At 45.3% G+C, this 22,476-nt stretch overlaps 1 protein-coding gene across 2 annotated transcripts in view; it reads left to right on the forward strand.

The window, feature by feature from the left end:
• Positions 1-22,476, forward strand: part of ADCY9 (adenylate cyclase 9) — an 86,030-nt gene that overhangs the window by 40,242 nt on the left and 23,312 nt on the right. Inside the window, exons 2-5 of one of the 2 annotated variants that reach the window (XM_064672613.1) lie at positions 6,619-6,791; positions 12,001-12,105; positions 16,351-16,568; positions 20,812-20,914. In XM_064672613.1, the coding sequence (XP_064528683.1) occupies positions 6,619-6,791; positions 12,001-12,105; positions 16,351-16,568; positions 20,812-20,914 (599 nt within the window). The remainder of the gene's footprint in view (positions 1-6,618; positions 6,792-12,000; positions 12,106-16,350; positions 16,569-20,811; positions 20,915-22,476) is intronic. The other variant, XM_064672614.1, reaches the window with a different exon arrangement.

The following is a 22,476-nucleotide window of genomic DNA, read 5'->3' on the forward strand; positions in this document are numbered from 1 at the left end:
CCCTGCTGGGGAGGAAGGTGCTGCAAGCACTTGCCCTGGGAGTGACCTCTGGGCATGGCCTGTGCACTGCACAGTCCCACGAGTGCTGGGCTGCTGCAGAGCTTCAAGCACGAGTTGATAAATATTTTTTTCCCCCAATTGTTGACATGCTTTCTCTCCAGACAGTCTAATTACAATGCACTTGCTTCCTTCAAATTAAAAACATACCTGCAGGCCTTTACCTGTGAAAGTCAAACTTAAAGTTGAGCTGTAAAGTCAGAGTGACTTCTTGGGGCTGTGGTGAGGAGTCAGTACCAGGGCAGTGTCTCTGCTCTCACAGCTGGGACAGTTCAGTGATTGGAAAGTGTTTTGCAGGACTGTCACAGCCCCTGGTTTGTATTGACCAGTCTTGTTGCCCAGGTGACATTCCTCTGAGCTTTTGCTTCTCTCTTCATTTCTGCTTACACAATTTCTTTAATCGTGAAATTAATTGAGGCTTTAAGGGGAAAAACTTTGTGAAGTTATTTTTGGTGTAACAGTCTTTTGACAAATAAAGGTTGCAGAAGAGGGGAGAGAACATTTTTATATTAATAGCAACCCTTATTTACATTTACAGTTGCACAGTCTTGGCACCACCTTCAGCTTGGGCGCTGGGTACCACTTTTGAAGGTGCTTCAGTTGATGTCTGTTGTGTATTATGACCTGTATTATGCACCTTACAATGCCTAAAGGGGCTCCAGAAGAGCTGGAGAGGGATTTGGACAAGGGCCTGGAGGGACAGGACACAGGGAATGGCTTCCCACTGCCCGAGGGCAGGGTTAGATGGGATATTGGGAAGGAATTCTTGGCTGTGAGGGTGGTGAGGCCCTGGCACAGGTTCCCCAGGGAAGCTGTGGCTGCCCCAGCCCTGGAAGTGTCCAAGGCCAGGTTGGACAGGACTTGGAGCAACCTGGGCTGGTGGAAGGTGTCCCTGCCCATGGCAGGGGGTGGAATGAGATGAGCTTTGAGGTCTCTTCCCACCCAAACCGTTCCATGATTTTATGGCTGAGCAGTTGTGGATGTCAGCAGGATACACTGGAGTTGCTGTGAAGGGTCAGTGGCTGAGCTGAGCTCCTGCCAGTTCAGAGGGGTTTTGTGGTGTCAAATCCCATCTCCCAGCTCAGCAGGTGAGAGAGCTGTGCTGGGGAGGAGGAAGAGGATTGTGTGAATTCCCTGTACAAGAGTGAGTCTGATAAAGTGAGAAAATAGTCCCTATAAATACAGATTTGGCAACTGTTGAATGTTAAAAATAGGAGAGAGTATTTGGTACTGAAAATCATCTTTAGATTCAGCAGCACCTTGGACCCAAAGGATGCTAAATCTCCTGGGCTGAGGGTATTCCCTATATTATTTATTGCATGAACATTAGACTAGGTTAGTGCTTGAAAAATCATTTAAGATTTGACCAGATAAAAAAAAGAAAACCAACACAGGAAAGTTAGAGAGAAGCCAAAAAGAGACTGCAATTAGAGGTAAATACCTTTCAGGGGGTTTTTTTGGTTTGGTTTGGGGGGTTTTTTGGTATTTTTTTTTTAATTATTATTTGGCTGTCACGTTACATTCCAGAAATCATAGTTCAAAATTTAGTTTACAGAGCAGGTCAGAGTCTGATGAAATGGTGTGGCAGCATCTTTCATTGTGTGAGGGAACCTCACTGTAGGTATCTGTTTCCTTTCCCTGGAGTAGCAGCGCCTGGATATCAATACTTGCACTCCCAGATTTTTGGCAAAGTGCAGAGAGGGTGTCTTTAAAAGGCACGGAGAAAACTTCCTCCTGTCTTTCTAAAAAGAGAAAGCAAGAGCTGATGGGTTGCAGAGAAGCACAACCCAGGAGTGAGTTACCCATCAGTGCAGGAAGGAGCTCAAGCCAGTCCTGAACTGCAGAGCCCTTGTTATGACCTTGCTGGCTGCTTGTATCAGTCATATAAAATGAGATATTAAATTACTGAAAGTGAAGAGTTGACACTGTCCATCACAGACTGCAGCAGGAGATTAAACCACTTTCTAGCTGGGAAGGGACTTTTGCCCTGCCCTGGCAGTGACAGGCACTGGGGTTCTCACAGGGAAACAGTTTCCTTGGAAATTCCAGCTTTGTGAGGTAAGATACTGCAGAAGGAGAGGGGGGTGAAAATAGAGCTCAGGTAGTTCTGTAAATTTAATTATGGGGAGAAATGTGATTAAATGGCTAAACCATGGGGACTCTAAGGGAAATGATGGGAAGATAAATAGAGAAGGAACAGCATTATTACAAAGGGAGTGTAATCGATACAGTTTGGATTTTATTACATCAGGGTAAGGAATATTGCTGTGTCCCAGCACAGAGGGATGGTACTGGAAAGCATGGAATCAGAAAAGGAAGCTCACCTGTTGGTTAAACTGCACATACTGCAACTAAACAGGTGAAGTGATCCATGGAGGGAGCAACAGGGATATGTAACAAAAGTGGGATTATATTTTTATTAAATGAGTCAGTAAGGCCACGACTGAAATATTGCCATTTTTTTGGTGTCTGTTTGAATTGGTGCTGAAAAGGGTTTCAAAAGCATTTGACTCTCATTAGATAGAGACGTGAGAAGCATCAGTGTTTGCCAGAGAGAAGGGAATTTTGCTGTCTGCTGTCAACAGAGGGATAAAAAGTTTCAGTTCCAGACAGGTGAAACATCAAAAATTGAAACTTGAATGTTATTTTGCCAAGGAATTGCTCATCAGTATTTGTGTTAATCCCCCCTCCCCTGTAGGAGCAGACATGCCATCTTTAACAGCTGCAGGGAGGGACGGAAAAATGGGATTAGATTGGCATAACAGCAACTCCTGACCCGAAGTCTGAGGATAAATGAGCTGAAAGGAAGGTGTAAATGCCTGAATGAGGGACTTGAAGGACCAGGACATCTCTTCTCTCCTTTTCCCCGTTCCTTCCCAGCAAGTGGCTTCCCACTGATTCCCTGAGAGGGTTTTCCTGCTGCAGCCAGGGCTGGTGGAGTCACTCCTGTGGCCCATCCCAGTGTTCCAGGGATGGGCAGGAGGGAGCCCCATCCTCTGCCTGTGCCTGTGCTCTGCAGCCACCAGCTTTTCTCACACCACCAAAACCTGCTGGAATTCCTCCTGGCATGTTTGCACACGGCCTTAGTTATACTCTTGTTTATTTTTGTGCATGCAGAAAATAATTTCCATGTAAGTGCCTGCATAGGATTTTTGTGTTGTTGTTAGGAGTACTTTTTAGTGGTTGGGATGGTTCTCTGTTTTTTTTAAGTTCAGAGAACTGCCTGATAAAAGAAAAGCAAACTGAACAAAGGAGCCAAGTACAGAAATTTACTGTTTCTTTTAAAATTCAGGACTAATAAACCCACAGTGGACATCTCACCTGTTGTTATTTTGTCAAAAATATCCTCTACAAATGCTGCCATGTCAATATTCAGAGCAGTTGAATTAAAGAAATAAGTGTTTTGGCTCAGCGTGTAGGAACTGTTAGTCTTTGTAACACTTAGAGGTTTTCAGACCTGGCAGTCCAGTGAAGGAAATGGCTTGTGTTTCTCAGAGATTTGTGATGTAGCTCATTTTTCCTGCAGGGCAGAAAATGCTGTCTACATTAAATGGGTTTGTTGGGAGGTTGGGTTGCTGTAGCTCGTTCCCTGTCTTTGCTTCCCAGAGCCACCTCTGGGAAAAGCAGAATTTGAGGATAAAGCCTGCCAGAGTACAGGTTTGCTATCAGCCACTTCGAGGTTGTGTTTCAGCATTTATTTTGAATAAATATAGGGGAGTAAAAGGTTGAGCTTGGCCTTCAGAAATAACACTCCAAGCATCTCATAGCACTTTCTTCCTTGCCGTGTCCTGAGTTACTTGGTTGCACAGCAACACCACCGAAAGTTGCACTTTCAGATAAAATATCAGCTCCTCTCTCCTTCCTTTGGTATTGTCACCTGACTTCAGTGATGTAAACGTGCAGCACGGGGCTGGGGATGTTCTTCCATACTCCATACACCACTTGTGTGGAAAATGTCCCTGTTGGTTGTACTAATTCCCTGGGGTGTGTAGAAGGAGGAAGAATACTCTTCCCAAATAATCCATCTTGGTTTACCCCATTGCAGCTCTACTCCATTAATGACTCCTTTTTATGCCGGAATATTTCAGACTCAGCGTAGGAGTTGCTTTGTGAAGTGTCACAGAGTCCCAAGGAATACTGAAGCAAATTTAATTCTCCTATCATAAGGATTTAATAACAAACAAAGCATTAGTTAGGCCACGTTGGTAAAGTTGAAAGGTTTTTACACCTCTTCATTTTCCAAAACTTTGAAAAAATAACCTTTTTTTTCCTTCTTTGCTCTCCTGTTGGCTCCACACAAAACCTGTGCTGTGATTCTGCACGATATTGGCTTTTCTCTGTCCCATTTCAAATGACCCCTTTTGAGTATCACTTCTTATGCAGGGATGTGATGGGGCTGGGGAGCATGAGAAGGGAATAAAGAGATTTTTAGAGTCCTTGCTGCCAAACCCAACCCTTTCAGCTGGCTTCAAAGCCTGTGGGGCAGAGTGGGTGCTGTCGATGTGGCCGTGGGCTGGTGTGTTTGCCAGGGAAGGAGAGGACAAGGTGGTGGATTCTGCTTTCCCAAACCCATTTTTAATGTCTGGTTTACTGTGGCCTTTTCCCTTTTTCCTCAGTGTGGAGCTCAGCCTGGAGGTAATTTTACTGCATGCAGCAGATTGACAAAATAATTCTGCTGCACAGCACAGTAAGACATAAAAAAAGTGCCTTTTCAAAAATACAATAAACAAAGAAAAGACGTTTGTTTAGAAAAAAAAAAAGGAGGAGTAATAGGAGTAGAGAAGTAATCCTGTTGCTTTAAGGTAGCTTTTAAAAATAGAAGTAGTAAGTTATTGCTTCAGCCTTTGCCACACTGAACATATAATTGTAAGCTGAATTCCTCACTCCAGCCCCCATTGATGGAAGTTTGAAGGACAGGGCCTGACATCTGGAAGCCAGCAGCAGCTCAGGATTTTATTAAGCAGCACTGCCAAATAAAATCTAAGCACTACAATAAGTGATTTAAAAATGAAGATTGGCTGTGGGGCAGCATCTCAAAGATGGAGCGAGCGAGATGGAGTTCGGAGCACTGGGTGGGAGCACCAGGGCTTTCCCCTCGGCTTTGGAGCCTGAGGGGGACATGGTGGATGTGGCTGTGGGTTTCTGTGGTGGTTGGAGTGCTCAGGAGTTGGAAGATATGACTGGAATAGATGGAGAAACTGCAAAATTGCTGTCAGTGTGCCTGGCTTACATTTATTGGAAAGGTTACGGCCGAGGGCTGGTCGGTGGTGTGTATTACAGAGCTAACCCGAGGTTTATAGGATATGATTTTGCATCTGTGAAGAAGGTTGTGAGAGAGTGAGTGACCTTATCACCCAGAGCAGAAACCTGCCCTCTCCCACAGGCTGCAGCTGGACACATTTATTTCCAGCGTTCACCCCGTGGACAGAGGCAGTCGAGTGCGGTCGGTGGTGTGACAGTCGGGCCTGGCTGTAACTGGGTGACAAGTGTCAGGGCAGGGAGGAGACACAGAGCTGACCCCCATGGGAGCCAGCAGCCATCCCCTGAGCCAGGGGCAGCATCCCGAGGGACACTGGGATCTGGCAGTGCAGAAGAATGAGCGCTTTCCCCTTCTGCACCCTGCTGACCTCCACACTTTTCAGGGCACGTCGCTGCCTTTCAGCGCTGAGCAGGAGATTGCCCGTCCAGTGGCAATAAAATGAACTCCTCTGAATTCAGAAAGCAGTGATTAACAGCTCCTTCTTAGTCTTTGTGTCTAGAAATAACCCAGAACATCACAGCGCAAAGTTCAAGGAAGTAGAAGAAGTGATATGCTAAACAAAATCCCAAGCTTTCATTTTTTGAACAGGTTTTTGATACAGCTCAGCTTGATACAACCTGCTATTTACCAGCCTGGCCTTTAATATTGGATCTGCTTCCCAATTATGCTTCAATTCATACACCAGTTGCAGAGGGCGTGTGTGGGTGTACGTGCGAGAGAGGGAGATTGATTTTGTTCTTTAAAAATGTGAAGTCTGCACTAACTCTGAAAACCCATCAGAATTTCTAGCACTTAAATGCCATTTCCTTTCTCAGTGTGCTACCAGCACTAAGTGATGTTCACGACAACTCCCTGGCAAGTGGAGCAATGCATGCTGGTTTTCAGGAGAATATTAATACAGATATCAGTGAAAACCAGGCTGCAGATCCTTTCCACAAGTAAAGGGTTAATGTGAGAGCTCAAATTACAACTTGGAAGCGAATACTTAAGGTCTTAGCTGTGTTTTTCAGAAGCAGATGAGTGAAAATGGAATAAAGAAAGTACATTTTGGTCCTGGCTGTTGCTGTGTGTTTGAGTCGTCCCTTGTGCCTGGGCAGCAGGTTTGGGTAACCCTACATGCCACCACTTCACACACAACATCTTTTTATATTTCTGGTTGTTCTTCCCAGCCTTTTCCTGTGTGCTGTGTTCCCGAGCCTTGGCAGTGCTTTGGGAGTCACTGTATTTCATATCTGAGAAGCCCAAAGGAGTGTTGTCTTTGTCTTTCTGCAGCTCTGACTGTTCATTTCTATTTTCTGCAGGTTTGAAGACCTATCTGATCTCAGGTCAGAAGGTAAGGGAGCCCCACTGCAGCTGCTCACAGGCATTGCTTCCTGGCTTGGAGTCCACAGAGGGAGCCAGGACACAGGGAGCATCCTCAGCTGAGAACCCCAGAGACTCCACCGAGCCTCTCAAACAGGTGGAGAAACCAAAGGTGAGTTCTGATCTCAAAGACCAGCAGCACAGACCTCAAAAACCAGGCAAACCAGGGATGGGGAAACCTTACAGGCTTGTTTATGCACTGCTTTACATATATATGTGTGTATGTATGTGTTTGTTTATATACATGGAGTGACAAAACATGGTTTGAGGGAGGAAAAAAATTACCAAGTAAAAATTCCGCTCCCCAGATGACAGGCAATCCCTGAAGTGAGGGGAGCACTTTTTAAAGGTGGTTTCAAAGAAGTATTTCCTTTTATATTTCAGGACTGAGAGGTCAGTGCTGCTTTTTCCATGGTCTGGATTTTATGCGGGGGAAAAAAGAACGTGATTTATGCAGCTACTGTAACTTTTGTGATCTTCTGCTTTTGCTGCTCCTGCCATTCCTCTGTCATGCAGGTTGTGTACCTGTGAGCCTTTTTATGGGTATTTAACAGACATCCCTGCAGAAAGATAGAGGGATTGTTTGTGTGGTGGGAGAAAATGCTCTGAGGGGCTGTGACATTGTTATATCTGTTTACTCTAGAAACCTGTGTCTAGAGCTGAGGGCAAAGATTTGTATGGGTTCAGCTCTGAGGAATGATGACACTTTGTTATGTTCACACCTCTCCCAAGATCTCTTGACAAGGAAATCTGTGAAACAATGTGTATTGCTTCAGAGCTTTGCTGTTACTCTCCATCCTTCAGCTCAGAACAGATTTCCCAAACAACAGATGTCTATTCTCTCTTTTCACTCGTGCTAAGAATTCCTTATCCTGGGCTGCCTGAGCTGGGCACAAATGTCAGAACCAGGGGCCCTGTCCTTAGGCTTCAGTGTGTTCAGTCCTGACTGGATCCCTTCAACACAAGTTTGAGATTGAGCTGGTGGAGTTCATGTGGGGATGATTTCTGTGCTACTCCATTTTTACTCCTTGTTTGTTTGTTGTCTGGATTAGGAGAGCGTGAGTAGGGCCCCTTTACCCTGCCTCTGCTCATGTTTTGCAGTAAAGGCACTGCATTACAAGTGAGATCAGCTGCACTGTCCAAAGTCAAGTGAGCTCCTTAGAGAGCAAGCCAGGCCTGTTTAACTGCAGAAGGCAGCTGTAGCCAACTTTATCCCTCTACAAAATATGCACTGTCTGTGGTTTGACAGCATCCAAGTTTCTGGTGATACGTTTCTATTCCTTCTCCTGTGTAAGAAAGAATATATTTGGCACCCTGCAGGCAGCAGCTTTCCATCTCCTTCTTACCTTTCAGCAAAAGCACCAGCAAATAAGGCAGGAAAATACATCTTAGAGTTGGTGGGGAGCTGTGCAAATGAACCTGTGAGCACTGCCCAGTGCGTGGCCGTGCACGAGTCCAGGTGTGACAGAGAGGGTGGAAACCCCTTCATTTCAAGCAGTGAAGGAAGAATGTGCCAATTGGAGCAGCATTGCTGAGCTGTCTCTCTGGAGCAGAAGGGAAAGAGAAGGGATGAAACAAAGCAGTGGAGCTGAGGGTGCTGTTCTGAGGGACAGTGAGGATGCCTTGGGAATGTCAGGCAGCAGAGGAGGCTGTGACTGAGGACCCTGAAACAACAGCAAAGTACAGGACTGACCAAGGCTGTTATATACAAACTTACAGTGGCACTTGTTAAAATGATCCAGGTCCAAAATGAACTCTGTTGTTAAGGATCAGCTCTGTGTTTGCAGGTACAGCTGCACCACTGTCCCTGAGCAGCTGATACGTGATGTGGAGCACATATGTGCCCCACCATGCTTTGTTTGCTGCCTAGTCCCTGATTTTCTGCTCTGGGGCTGTTGCTTGGTGTTAATGGCTGTTTAGAGTATCCTCAGTTGGAAGGGGCCCACAAGGATCATCCAAGTGCAGCTCCTGGCTCTTGAAGTGTTTAAGTGCTGAGTGATGGTCTGTGCAGTGCAGAAGTGCCAGCGTGACTATCTGAGTGAGGGAAGGAGAAGCTAAAAGAAGCTGCTCAGAGGAGCATCTCGGACAAGTGCCAGCTTTCAGCTGCCTTGGATACCCTGTTGTGCCACAGCTACTGCAGAGAGTTTGTCTGTATGGGTGCCTGGTTTTACTCATCACCCTGAGCCCTGCTCGTCTGGCCAGGGATTCCTTGAGCAGCCTCACAGTTCACTGAGCTGGAGTGAATTCTGTGCTCTGAATTCTGTGAATTCCCTGGGGTCTGATAAGCATCTGTATGGTGGATGCCATGGAGTGGTGGAGCAATCCTGTGAGTGCTGAGCACGGGCTTAAAAATGTGTTCTGAGACTGTAGTTGCAGCACAGGAGTGCAGAGTGTCTTTGCCTCTCACAGCATGGCCAGGTACAGATATTCCAGGCTCCACAGCACAAGGGTGGAGGTGCACCAGCCTTCTCTCTGCTGTTACAGTCACAGAGTCTTGGAATGGTTTGGGTTGGAAGGACCTTAAAACTCATCTCATTCCACCCCTGCCATGGGCAGGGACACCTTCCACCAGCCCAGGTTGCTCCAAGCCCCCTCCCACATGGCCTTGGACACTTCCAGGGCTGGGGCAGCCACAGCTTCTCTGGGCAACCTGTGCCAGTGTTTTACTACTGTTGTAAAAATCTTCTTCCCAATATCTAATCTCAATTTACCCTCTTTCAGTTTAAATAAATACATGTATCAAAAAACGTCCACAAAGAACGACTGCAGTTTAATCACAGATCATGCACAATTTTTGAAAAGGAGTGGGTTTCTTTGGGGGTTTGTGTGCTGGTTTTTTTTAAAGCCTGCAGCTCACTGGTAGGGTCTGGAGATAATAATTTGCAAAAGAATCATGACTTATATGCGACTGTTTTAAATACAAAGCTGTAAACAGTGTCAGTGTAGGAGGAGATGACTCCAGCTCTGCAAAAGAGACTTAAGCAGGCGGGGCAAAATTACAGGCAAGATGAAATATTTTTGCTTTAAAGGGAATAAGTGGCCATATTGGATGCCAAGGATGACTTTCACATTTGGGTCTTGAACAAATGTCAAGGAAAGTCAGGAGGGAGAATGCAACAGTACTTGATCCATGAAACGAATCGTGTTTCCTCCTCTGGTGTATCTGCAGTTCATTTAACTGCAAAGTGCAGTAAGTGCAGATATCAATACAGTGCATGTATGTAATTAAAATGGTGAAGACAGAGGCTAAAACTATAATAAGTCTGTAATAGCAGCTGGTTTTTGAAGAAAACGCTGTAACCTGCTTAAGCAGTTTGGGTATCAGTTTATTTTCCCTATTATCTTTAATGAAATGCCTCACTTGACAGGGAATCATAAGCTGTTGTAAAAATGTTTTAATCATTGCTTGGTATGAAAACAGAAGGTCCTTTTGCTTGTCTGGGTGTTTGCTGGAAGTGCATTAATGTTTTATTCATGGCAGTGAGGCCACAGCACACGGAGCCCTGTGAGTGCCTGCAATAGAGAAGGAACTTAATGATGTTCACTTGAACACAGAGGGACTTCTGCCTCTTCCCAAGGGTCAGGCTGCTTTTCCGAGCCCTTTGCCTCCTGGTTTAACCCCGAGAGCTGAGTGTTTGAGGTGGCCTTCCTAATTTATTAGCAGGATCAAACAGGGAGTATTTTCTTTATTTATTGCTGGAGGTGTTTGGTTTTTGTTGCCATTAACTGACTTCTGCCATGGATAAATCTATTAACTAACCCTCTAGGAGTTTAGAGGGCTTGTTAGCCCATTGCCAGTTTGTTTTTCAAGCCATCTAATAAAAGGCATTATTCCACAGAGTGGTCAAGACATTCCTGGCATTTAGTCCGAGATTATTTTTAAACACAACCGTTTGAGAACCAGCTTCGTAATTTCTTCAGCTGTGCTGGTATTTGTTCAAACTGTGCAGGTTCAGAAGTGGACATAAGTTGCTTTTCTGATGCCAGATAGGAAACTCAGAGTAATTTCAGTGCACCAACCTGGACTGTGCCCCTGAGGAACAGCAGATATGATGGTCTGCTGGCTTCTGAGAAGGCTCAGGGTCTTCACGAAAGCCTTTGAGAGGCACTGGTGAGTGGTGAGGTGGGCCAGCAGTCACAGGGAGAGTGGGCTGGGAGAAACACCTGCAGATTAAACATTCTGGGTGATTCAATTTCAGGCATGACACCAGAGAGAGAAAAGGGGTTTTGGGTGAAGAGTCAGTTCTGAAAAGACTTAACACCCTGGTCTCTGAAAGCAGGAGAGAACCCGAAGGCAGAAGTTGTGGGTTTGGACCAGGAGAATGACAGACTAGAGAGACTTGAACGTGCCCCTCCTGAGTCCAGAAAAAACAGCTAAAATGAACATGGGCTGTTGAGTTTGGGACAAAAGGCTCAAAGTGCTTTCTGAAAAACTTACTAGGGTGCTGAGTGAATCCCCTCCCAGACATCAGCAGAGCTCTGGTGAGCCTGGTCGCAGTGACCATCCCCAGAGCAGGGGAGTTGCCAAGAGGGCTCAAGCACAGGGTGCTCTGAGCAGGATCCTGGCAGGACTGGAGGAGAGAGCGAAGAACCTCGAAGATATAATTCTGGGGTTCATTCCCCTAAAGAAGATCACATTTTAACTCGAAGGAATTATCTTGTTTTAAAAGCTCAAGTGCAACGTTTCAGGTTGCTTCCGAAACGCGCAACCTGGAACTGGTACAAATCCCGATGGGTTTGCTTTCCGTGTTCCCTGTGACATTTGCTGAGTGTTTGGCTTCAACAACATACGACAGCCCGAGCTCCACTCCCCTGCCTTACAGCTCTGTAGGAAAAAGTATTTCCCTTCCTTAGTTTCAGATTTGTTGCTTTCCATTTCCCTGTACTGCTCGTAATGCATCGCCCTGTTTCGTGCTTTTTCTGGATTTTGCTGCATTTTGTGCTAAGTCTTCACTCCTAATGCCATTCAGGTCCCTTTGCAGGCAGTTTTTACACAAGAAAATTGCACTCCACCTACTAAAGAGCGTTTTACTCCCCTCGGGGAGGTCCTGTGCTAGTATGCAGCGATTACAGTGTATCTGTGATCTTGCACTAGTGCAGCTTTCCTGGGTTAGATTTAGCTCCAGTGAACAGCAAATCTGTGATTTATTTTTGAAACGGTGCATTCTGTTCCAGTCAAGTTTTGCTCCCTGCTTCCCATTCTGTAGCTTTGTTTATCTTTTAACCATGCTGCAAGTATACAAGTGGACCGAATTACAAATTGCATAATACTACAAGGACACCAGAACATTCCTGGCTAAAATTTTTTTGTCTCATTGCAGCCTTGCCCTTCATGTAGTACTACCCTTGCTCCCCACTGCGATGTCAGCGTAGAGGAAGGAGCTATCCAAAATGGTTGTCAGGATGAGCATAAAAACAGTACAAAGGTAATTTAAGTATTTCTCACTCCCCTTCTTTTCCCCTATTTCTCTGCTTCCCTCAGCTTTCTCATTTTTGCTCCGCTGTTCCTTTATTCAAGCTCTTGAGCAGCAGAACGGATTTTGATTTTGAGCAGTTGTGTTCTAAAATTTCGTTCAAGTCCCCTGCCTCAATTTTCAGAGTTTTAAGTAATTTTATGGGCTCAGATTGATACTGAGAAGGACCTAAAATTTGGACTCATTCAGTTACACTGAGGCTACTGAGAAGGCACAAACAGCACTGCCAGGCTCTCCATCCCTTACCCCAGTGGGCTGTGTCACCTCCCCACAAGTGATGTGTCTTGCCAATGTCTCCTGCATTGCAGCTCTAAGACACACAGCTGAAATTCCCAGCTTTCAGTCACTTTGCATCCATTTCTGACCAACGGATACAGCACATGTTCCTCGTGCTGCTGCTGCCATGATTGCTTTCCTGAAGCCACCTACTTCTTCCTCTGCCTTTCCACACATTGCTTGTTTGTCATCTTGTTTGTGGCCTTCACAGCCCCTGCTCTGCCTGTCACCTCTCCCTCCTGAACATTAAGCTCCTGCCTAAATGCAGATTGGGGACCAGTGCTCATCACCTGGCTGTTATATATTCAATAAGTTTAATGCTTTCCCTCCTCAGAGCGAATCACTTCATAAACACACTCTGAGACAACAGTCTTGTTCTTCACGTCTGGCTTAAAGCTTTTCTCGCCTATAAAGGTGGTTGGAAACCTTGCCAGCACTTACTCCACTGCTCAGCCACTCAATTACTCTGTGTTTGTCTCTCTGCTCTCTGTCTGTACTTGACCTGTTGTCTCATGCCTGAATTGTAAGCTCAGAAGCAAGGCCTGCCTTACTGGGCTGTAGGGGTGTGTTACACAGCAGTTCTGTGCCAGGATTCCCAGGAAACAGCCTAAGAAAAGAGTCAAATAATAATCCCTTCAGCCCTGAGAGAGGTGGAGCAGAGTGGCCAGCACATACTGCTCTCAAACCAGCACGAGATCTTTAAGACAAAAACCCTGGGAGATCTACAGGTGGGCAGGAGATGTTTCTTCTCCACGCTGCCTCTGCCCACGTGCCAGGGATCTCCAGGATCCAACTGCAAACAGAGATTGTCCTCAGGTACCGACTGCCTGGTGTCAGGAGATGTCTTCATTGGAATTATCCTTTAAGTTCCTTCCTCCTGCAGCTGTACTGGCTTCATGTGTGTGAATCAGCCAGTCATCTGACCCTGCTTGGAGGAGGTCTGTGCAGAGCAGAGGAAAAGGGCTGTAATTTTGCTGGAAGAAACATGTTAGTGGAGACCAAATTGCACGTCCTCCTTGGATTTGGTTTGGTTATTACTCAGCCAAAAATTGGAGCTGTTACGTGGCTCTCCAGTAAGTCTGGGATGCCTCTTTAACTGAGAGCCTCAAGAACAGCCACATGCACAAAGTTACTGTGGCATTTGGTTTCCAAATCTTCCTTGAAGTTTGAGGTCTCTCGGGAGAAGGAGCCGTAAGCTCCCTCTACCCATCTCTGGAGTCTCTTCCCTTCCCATGCCACATGCTGCCCTCATGTCCCCTGCCTTTTGGGAATGTTACTGATGTTTGACCACATCCTTGGACCTCTGTGGGTCCCAGCAGCCTCTGGAGCTTCCCTATCTTTTGATGAGAGGAAACTCTCACATCAGGTCTCTGAGTTCTCAAGCAAACCCTGTTGCCTTCAGAAGCCACAGTAACACTGGAGCTAACAACATTTAATAAATAGGGATTTTCTCCTACACAAACAGTTTCACACTCTAATCCCTGCCTCTAAAGATTAACAGAGTGGAGATAGCACAGGGAAACCTTGAGCTGACTGAAGGAAAGAATTTTCTTGGGGATTTGAGCCTTTGCCAAGGAGCTGAAGAGAAAGTCCATGCTGACCTTCTTTGAAGGAGCAGAAATTTTCACTGCATTTTTCAGATGATCTTAAAGAACAGCAGGGAGAGCAGACAGTGCACAGGAGTCCAGATCTTTTATTTGAGCTGATCATAGCAAAAACTGTGTTCTCTCAGTTACTGCTTTTCAAGTAACAAGTGGCTGCAGGGGTGAGAAAGAGGAGAAAGACACTTTATTATGAAAAAAAAAAAGGTGGTAACTATGACCTTCAGTTTTTCTTTAGGCCTCAGGTTGTTCTGGGAAGTGCTCTGAGCAAATACAATCCTTAGCATAAATATAAAAAAGCCCCCACCAAAGAAAGAAAACCCTTCAGTAGCAGCTTGTTGGTCTGCTCTCTTTGGTTTTGCCTTTGTTAGTTCTCCTTGTCTCCAAACCTGGCTCTGCAGGATGCCTTGTGCTCCATAGCTGTGTTCCCTCTGAGCAGGCTGGATAACCTGGGAGGGATGCAGGAGGCCTTGCTCGGAAGCTGCTGAATGTTTTCCCTTAGAAAGAAAGAACATGGTGACCTTTTATGTGAGAAGTCCTCATGCCTCTGGCTTACAGGGGAGTGTCCCTCTGTCCCAGGCAGCACCTCTCCATCCAAGAGGGCTCTTGGTCTGCCCCTGGTGGGATATGTGTGGCTGAAATCACCTTTCTCTCCTGGTTATTATGGTCTGTAGCAAAGCATTGGCAGCACACCAAGGAAACTACCCAATTTCCTATTCCTTCCTCAGCTGCTGTCGCTGCGCAGTGAACACCTGCAGGCTGCCAAAACAACTGTTGTGAGGGCTAGAAGGGACTAGACTGGGAATCCTTCCATCTCCTGGCTCCCAGCTCTCGGGCTCACACCTCCGCGGGGGCAGCCCAAGGATCCCGCCGGCCCCCTGGGAGGGAGGAAGGGGAAGCACAACCCACCTCCCTCCTGCTTTTCCTGTCGCTCCAGGGAACCATTCCAACACACCTTGTTATGGCTTTAGCTCTTGAGGTCTTGGCTGTGACAGGGAGCCAAGCCTGAGTGGTTCCTGACTCCTCCCTGCACGAGGTTCTCCTGCTGCTCCATTAGCTTTGCATCTCCCCTGGTCGTGCCTGCACCTCTCACTTTACCTGTCTGTGTTCATGTGCCTTGTTTGCTTCACAGGATAGATCACACGAGGAAATTGAATTAATTTTGCATGGGCAGCCAGCAACCAGATATTTTTTAACTTTAACTAAGTTGATTTTACAATGTCAGTAACATATTTCAGTGTGTGGTTGGGGTGGTGATGATATTTATGGTATTTATTTATGGTCACTGCGGTGGCATCCAAGAATAGTCTTCTGGAGGAGCTTGTCAGAGCTGTTCAGGCAGGAATGGAGAAACTTCTGTCATGAGTGGGCTTCAGGATGAGGATAAATGCTGCATGATAAGTGATAAGACGTGGAGGGGGGAGATGAACATTCAAATATGCTAAGTTTGCTCTGTGTTTGCATTTGAAAATGATCCTGACTAACTGCAGTTCATTTTCATTCTAACCACACTTAGTTATCTAATTCTTTTGGAATTGCTTCAGTGCATATTGGTCTAGGTCAAACAAAATGTAAAAGAAGGAACTCCAGGCTCCATGAAAATAGAATGATTTTTGGTTAGAAGCAATTTGTGTTCTCAAATGAAAGTAGAATTGGTGATGCTGTACCTAAGCTGTGTTGCAGGCTGGTGTCAGAATTAACACTGCAGTCTTAATTAATACAAAGGCAGAAGAAAACCAGAAAGAAGTATGCCTTAGTCAGTGAAGAAAATGTAGTTTAATTTGTAGGATTTTTTTTTTTTTTGGTAGGATGATGGGATTTACAAAAGGGCTGTTCCCACAGGTAGGAGAGAGGAGGAAGCTCTGGGAAAGCAGCAGGGCTGTAGTGGTCAGGAAGGATCAGCAAGGGCTGGCAGAGTGAGTTGTCTCATGATCTGTGGAAAGTCAGCACAGTTGACGTGGGTATTTAAAAAGCTTTTTAGGGGAATCTGAACCTTAAGACGAGGGAATGAAATTTGGGCCTGTGGTTCGTTGTCACTGCCTGTGTGAAAATGTACATCGTTTCCTGCTCCTTGGAAAGTTGGTACAGAAAAAGCAAAAAAGACACCTAAATAGAGATGTGCCTGCAGAACGTGGAGGAGATACATCCAGAGGAGATGTGGATGGGTTCAGGGCAGGTGGAGTTCGGTCTTTGACGTGGTCGGGTCAGAACTCAGTGTGTTGAGGAAGAGCTTCTTCCAGCTTTTGCTCCTTGGAATCGCGTCTGTTTGCCCTCTCAACCACTAACATTCCCTGTGTATGTTTTCCTTTCTGCCACCCAGGCTCCGGGAGGACACAGTCCCAAGACTCAGAATGGACTTTTGAGTCCTCCACAGGAGGAAAAGCTCAGCAACAGTCAAACCTCTCTGTATGAAATGCTGCAGGAGAAAGGCCGCTGGGGCGGGGTGAGCCTGGATCAGTCAGCTCTCCTCCCTCTGAGGTTCAAAAATATCCGAGAAAAGACAGATGCTCACTTTGTGGATGTGATTAAAGAGGACAGGTAAGGAAAATGGAGTGTAAAATCTTGTAAAGGTGAAAAGGCAGTACCAGGGTCCCGTATCTTTAGTCTTTATTTGTGTGGGTTTTTTGTCTAATTACTGTTAACATACAACATGTCCTACATTTTCTGATTTTAGTCTTTATTCTGCTTAAACCACCGTAGGAATTTGATATCAGAGACATTCTGCTTAGAAATGTGCAAAGCCACTTTTTTCATTGCTTCCATGGTGAGCAGTCCTCCTTCGGTGGAACCTCGGGAAAGGAAATTGCTCTTTAAATCACCTGCCCCGAAGTTCAGCTCTATCTCGACAATCAAACGTCCTCTACATGCACGCAGTTTGTGCCTTCCTCTGCAATTCACGGTGGAACAGAAAATCTCAACCACCAAACTCACATTTTTGTGTAGCAAAAGAACAACAGCTGATAACATTGTGTGACTAACACCTAGAAATCATGCTGGGCTTGGAAACAGAATTAATAGGAGAGAATTCTCATGCAACTGCTGCCTCCTTACATGTTGTAAAGTCAGTTTCTCGCTCTGTTTCAAACAAAGGAAAATGATTTTGGGCAGAGGAAATGTTGTCCAAAATTCAGTAGTGTGGGATTTTTATAAGCACAGAATGATATATCCCCTGTTATGACAGTGACTTGACTGGAGCAACTAAACAGATAACTTGAGTTTGTTATTATCTATGGCTATTCTTGTTTTTGTTTCACTGCTTCCACTCAAATTGAGGGTGTTTTGTCTAAATATCCTTGAAACTGCTGTGTGCTTGTGTGGACTCTGGGCTGCTTGGAACAGGGACACATCACCTGAACTGGAAGCATAACTAAGGCAGGGAGAGGTGACAGCGAAGGACAGGAGTCCCTCTCCAATCTCTTATCCAGGTTTTCTCAGTTTACCTTTCTCCTGTGCTCAAATTCAGTTAAAGCTTAGGTTCCTTTATTGTTTTTCTCTCTGTGTGTTCTGTCACTGGTGGCTGAGAATTGGTGTTTAGCTGATATTTTCAAATATTAGAAGACAGTCAGATCGGGAAAGCCCAAGTGTTGGCAGAAATCAGCAAGAACAAACAGGATTGTTGTTTAAAATGTAACCAGCACACTGCAAACTTTAACTTATAGAAGTAGATTAATTGATGCCCTCGGTCTGCTGAAGATACTTCAAGCTCTCGTGTTCCCGGTGCTTTCCTCCTGCACTCCCAAAGTGGATAATTCTCTCTGAGTCGGAAAAAAGGAAGAAGCAGGACTGTGATTTGAGATCAGTCAAAGCCTGGCTCTTTTTTGGTCTCAATTAAATATCATCATTACCATATTAAGTGGGCCATTTCTTGTTGCCACGGAAACTTCTCTGCCGAGTTCAGTTCATGTAAACATAACTTTCCAAAAATAATCTTCTGATTAATTAGCTCCAAGCAAAATGCTTTAAGCCTACTGGTTTACTCTGATCTTTTCAACATCTCTCAATGAGAAATTATATGGAATAAGTCCTTTTAAAAGTGTTCTTGATCCCCTGCTATAAAACATAATTGTTGGTCTTGACGAATCGAGCATCTGTGAAGATCTTTGGATGTGGAATTCGAGGTGTTGTTTTACAGGAATCCCCATTTTCAGTAGGTTTTGTTGCATTGGTCTGACGTTGCTGCAAACCCAGCAGCAGCCAAGTGACTTTCCCTGAGCACTGGGCAGCAATTTCCACAGGATTCCTATTGACAGAAAGTACTTAACCCAGATATGATGCTAAGGTGCATAAATTAACCCCACAGGCTTCCTGGAGAGCTGGGAAGGGTAAACGTGTCCTCAGGGGATTCAGGAGCCTGGACACTGCATTAGGAAGCTGCCTGGGAGGAAGTGCTGGACACTGGTGATATTTTTCCTTTCCAGTCTCTTTCTGGAGCTTTAGCTGTGTGGTTGGGAGCTTCTTTGCATGCTGAGATTTCACCTTGGAGCTGATACCTCAGCACTGCCTTTAAAAATAATAGTAATGAAGACAGTCTTAGTGTGGCATGTTTGTATTAGTAATTATAGAAGAATACTTTTATGAAAAGTTATCAGTTCTTACAGCTTGTTTCTCTATATCTGACAAACGGTATAGTTTGAGCTTTGAGTCTGGCTTTACTACTATCACTATAAAAATACTGTTCATTGTAATCTGCACATTACTGTGTGTATTTTAAAAGAAAACTGCATTGTAAGAGTACAGAATGTTCGAACTTAGTTTCATTGGGAATATCCTCAAAGGATTCTCTGGTTTGGGATTTTTGTTTCCAAGAAAAAATAGGTATTCCTTAGGTTATAAACCTCCTGAAGTACAAGAAACAGGTACTCATGAACTGATCAGGGCAGCAATTCCAGTAATCTCTTTAGAGTTACAGAGCACAGCCCCAGGGATGTATGGAGCTCCCCCAGAACTGGGTTCTGTGCAGCCCTTCATCCCCTCCTTGGGTCAGCTTCCTGTTTAAATACTTTTAAAATTTGTTTGTTTCTTTCATCTCCCACTTCCCAGTGTTGCTTGATCCGGGGAACACACAAATCCCTGTGCTGGGAGGCACAGTGGCCTCCTGGGGAGCACATTATGTACTTGACTGTTTAGTCAAGTAAAGTGGGATCTTCCTCTCTGGGACAGACGTGGGTTGACATGGAGCTGGATTGGCACTGGGAATGCTGCCTTCTCCCTCCTTCCATCCTGTTGCACCTTCTGTTTCGTGCTGCACTGGCAGCTGGATTGTTCCTCTGACATCATCCAGCACAACATCACCGTCCTCTGTTGAGGAGGAAGAAAGGGAATTCAACAATCTTAAAAAAAAAAAAAAAACAACCAAAAGCTTTCAAAATTCTTAATATAAGATGCTCTTAGAAACATCTAAGAGAGGGGAGGAACGAAGGCAAGGAATACTGACAGACAGAAGGGTGGCTCAGGTGAATGTCCTGTCGTTCTTTCAGGGCATCCTGATGTTCTTAATATATTGGCCAAGGTTATAAAGTATCAGCCACATTCATGGTTAGAGTCGTTTGTCTTCTCTGGCATCAGTCTAAGAATCTGTGGTTGGTTGGTCTTGCATTTCAGTTTAAAAAAAGTGCTTCCCACATGCCATTGTGTGCTGGGGAGCCTGTACTTCCAGAAAACCCCTCTGCCAAGAGTTCGGCAAAGTTAAACAGGAACAAACCCCATAACCAGCCTCCCCCAGAAAGAGGCTCTTTAGGATCTTTCATCTTCTTCATCTGCTGAGAGTTTGACCTCATGTGCATCTCTAAGTCAGGTCCTTTCAGCTCTCTGACACCTGCTCAAGAGAGAAAAAAAGAGGAGTTGCAGAGCTATCTTTAGGAAACTTCACTCATAAACCTCTTACAGCTAATGCAAAACTCAACTTTCTATTTTTCCTCCAGAGGATCGGAAATATAAACAACACTTTAATAATTGAAGCCTCTTATTGTTGTTTATTTTGATTTTTTTCTGCACCTGCCTAAATGTTCGTTCATGAAGCCTGGCCATGCCATGACAGGACATTTCTACACCTGACACTGGAAGAGGAGGTGAAGGAGGGCATAAACACCCTCTGGTGGATGCTGCCTCTGGGTCCCTTAGCCCTCCTGAGCTGGTGTCATTATTTGTCACTGGCTTTGTTGATGATTCTGGTCATTTTAAATCATCTGTTTCAACAGTAAATCTAAGCTCTCTGCCTCCTCAGGTTCCATTTCTTTGCAGCCCAGATTCTTAAGGGAGTGTTTTACCAGTCGAGTTACTGAGTCATTTTAGTGTCTGAAATAACAAGAAACTGCTGTTTTCTAAAAGGGACAATGGTTTTTTTCCTCTAACAATTTGTCACCTTTGTCATCCTTGGCTTGCTTTGAGCAATAGAATTCCACCCAAGGCACAAATATCCCGCAGCCACGTGTCTCCTGAGCTTGTGCCTCTGTAGCAGCAATTAACCTTTACTGTTTGCTGGCTTATATTGCAATTATCTGGAGTCATCTGGAGTGAGAGCTGTTAAGTTTCTTGAAGGACTTGTTAGTCTCTTCCTGCAAGTATAAAAGTTTGCTCTCTCATTTTTTTTGTGGAATATTTCCTTTGACTGAGTGAGTGTTGTGACTAAGGGGGTACTTTGGTGATCAAAAGCAGAGAAAAGCCAAAGGAACTTCAAAGCCAAGGTCCAGCATCCCTAGAAAGAGCAACCACAGGCTAGGGGGGGTCTGAAAGAGGTACAGCTGAACAAACTGATGTTTATATTGTCTTTTTTTTTTTTTAGCCTCATGAAAGATTATTTCTTTAAACCACCTATTAACAAGCTGAGCCTGAACTTCCTGGATCAGGATTTGGAGATGACCTACAGGACAAGCTACCAGGAAGAGGTGTGTTTCTCCTGACATTGGTTTCCTTCTGTAATCCATCTGAGAAACTTTCTGTCATTTTCTGGGGGTTTTTTTCAACACATCTCGTTGTAGTTGATGACAACGGTCATGAAATGTCAAATGTGATTTACTACTGGTATTGCTGCCTCTGCAAACAGTCTCCTTTCAGTTTATCACAGAATCACAAACTGGTCTGGGTTGGAAGGGACCTTAAAGCTCATCTTTTTTCACCCTCTGCCAAGGGTCTCCCTGGAGCCTTCTCTTCTCCAGGTGAACACCCCCAGCTCTCCCAGCCTGTCTCCAGAGCAGGGCAGCTCCAGCCCTCAGAGCATCAACATACCCTGTACCCCAAATCTAGTCTTACATTTGGGCTAGAAATCCATTTTCACAGTCCACCAAGGTTCACTAATTACTTCTCACTCACCTTTTCTCCATGTTCAGGTTAATGTTTTAAGGCTCTACGTCGGCCAGAGAACCATGTTGAGATGAAAGTAAAGGACCAAATGCTATTTGCCTCCTCATCAAATATCCCAGCTTTGAGAATGGCAACTTCCAGTTTGATTTTTTGTCAAGTCACAGCCCCATGGTTACCCCTGTGGAACCTAAACCCTTGCTGAGCTCAAATGCCCTAATTCCATAAGTGTGCTGCATTCAGAAACCCTGTGGAATTGTAAGGAGCAGTTGTGAGGAACTCGGTGCTCTCTTCAGGATTCTGCAGCGAGTGTAACAAGTCCTCAGTTCCCTCGGGGGCTAATAATATCACAGGCTTTCCATGTCAGTGGAGATCCCTGCCTGGCTGATAGGAGCTGGCATTTACATAAAGTGACATTAGGTGTCAGTTAGAACTGAGGCTGCATTTTCACCAGGAGCTGAAAAGCTGCTGCCAGAAGAAGGCAATTGCTCTGCTCTGTCCTTCCTGTTCCTCCTCCTCCCTGTTCCTCCTCCTCCCTGCTCCTCCTAATGGCTCTGGTGCTTTCCAGCCTTCCCTGCTGTGAGCAGCTCATTTACTGGCCCAGCATAAAATATTCATGGTTTGTTTTTCTGTCTGGGGCTCTTTCTTTTCCCATCCCTCTGTTTTCAGCCTCGTGGAACCAGCAGCTCTCGGAGGGGTTGGCAAATGCCAGAGCCAGCCCAAGATGCCAGAGCCAGCCCAAGATGCCAGAGCCAGCCCAAGATAAGCAGCTGGCAGCAGGAAGGGGAATGGGCCCTTCCCTTCCAGCAGTGCAGAACTGTTAGTTTGGTTCATCCAGCTGCAGAATTGCATTGGGATAAATGTGGGTGTTGGTTTCTTTTCTTCCATGTAGTATGTCCTACATCTGAGGGCAGGTGGGATTTCTGCTTCTGCTGCTCATTGCTTTCAGTTCTGGGCAGTGTTGTCGTGTTCTCCCTGGCAATAGCCCCTGTTTGCTTGTTTTCCAATACTTCCAGGTGAGACCTAACCTAATTTGTTTTACCAAAGGAAAGCCCAGTTGTGTTGCAGTTCAGTCTGTTCACTTTGTTCACTCCATACTCATCCTGCAGCAAAATAGTCTAGTGGTATCTGCATAAAGCAGAAACTTCCC

The sequence above is a fragment of the Pseudopipra pipra genome, chromosome 16 (genome assembly GCF_036250125.1).
Source record: "Pseudopipra pipra isolate bDixPip1 chromosome 16, bDixPip1.hap1, whole genome shotgun sequence".
Classification (NCBI taxonomy): Eukaryota; Metazoa; Chordata; class Aves; order Passeriformes; family Pipridae; genus Pseudopipra; species Pseudopipra pipra.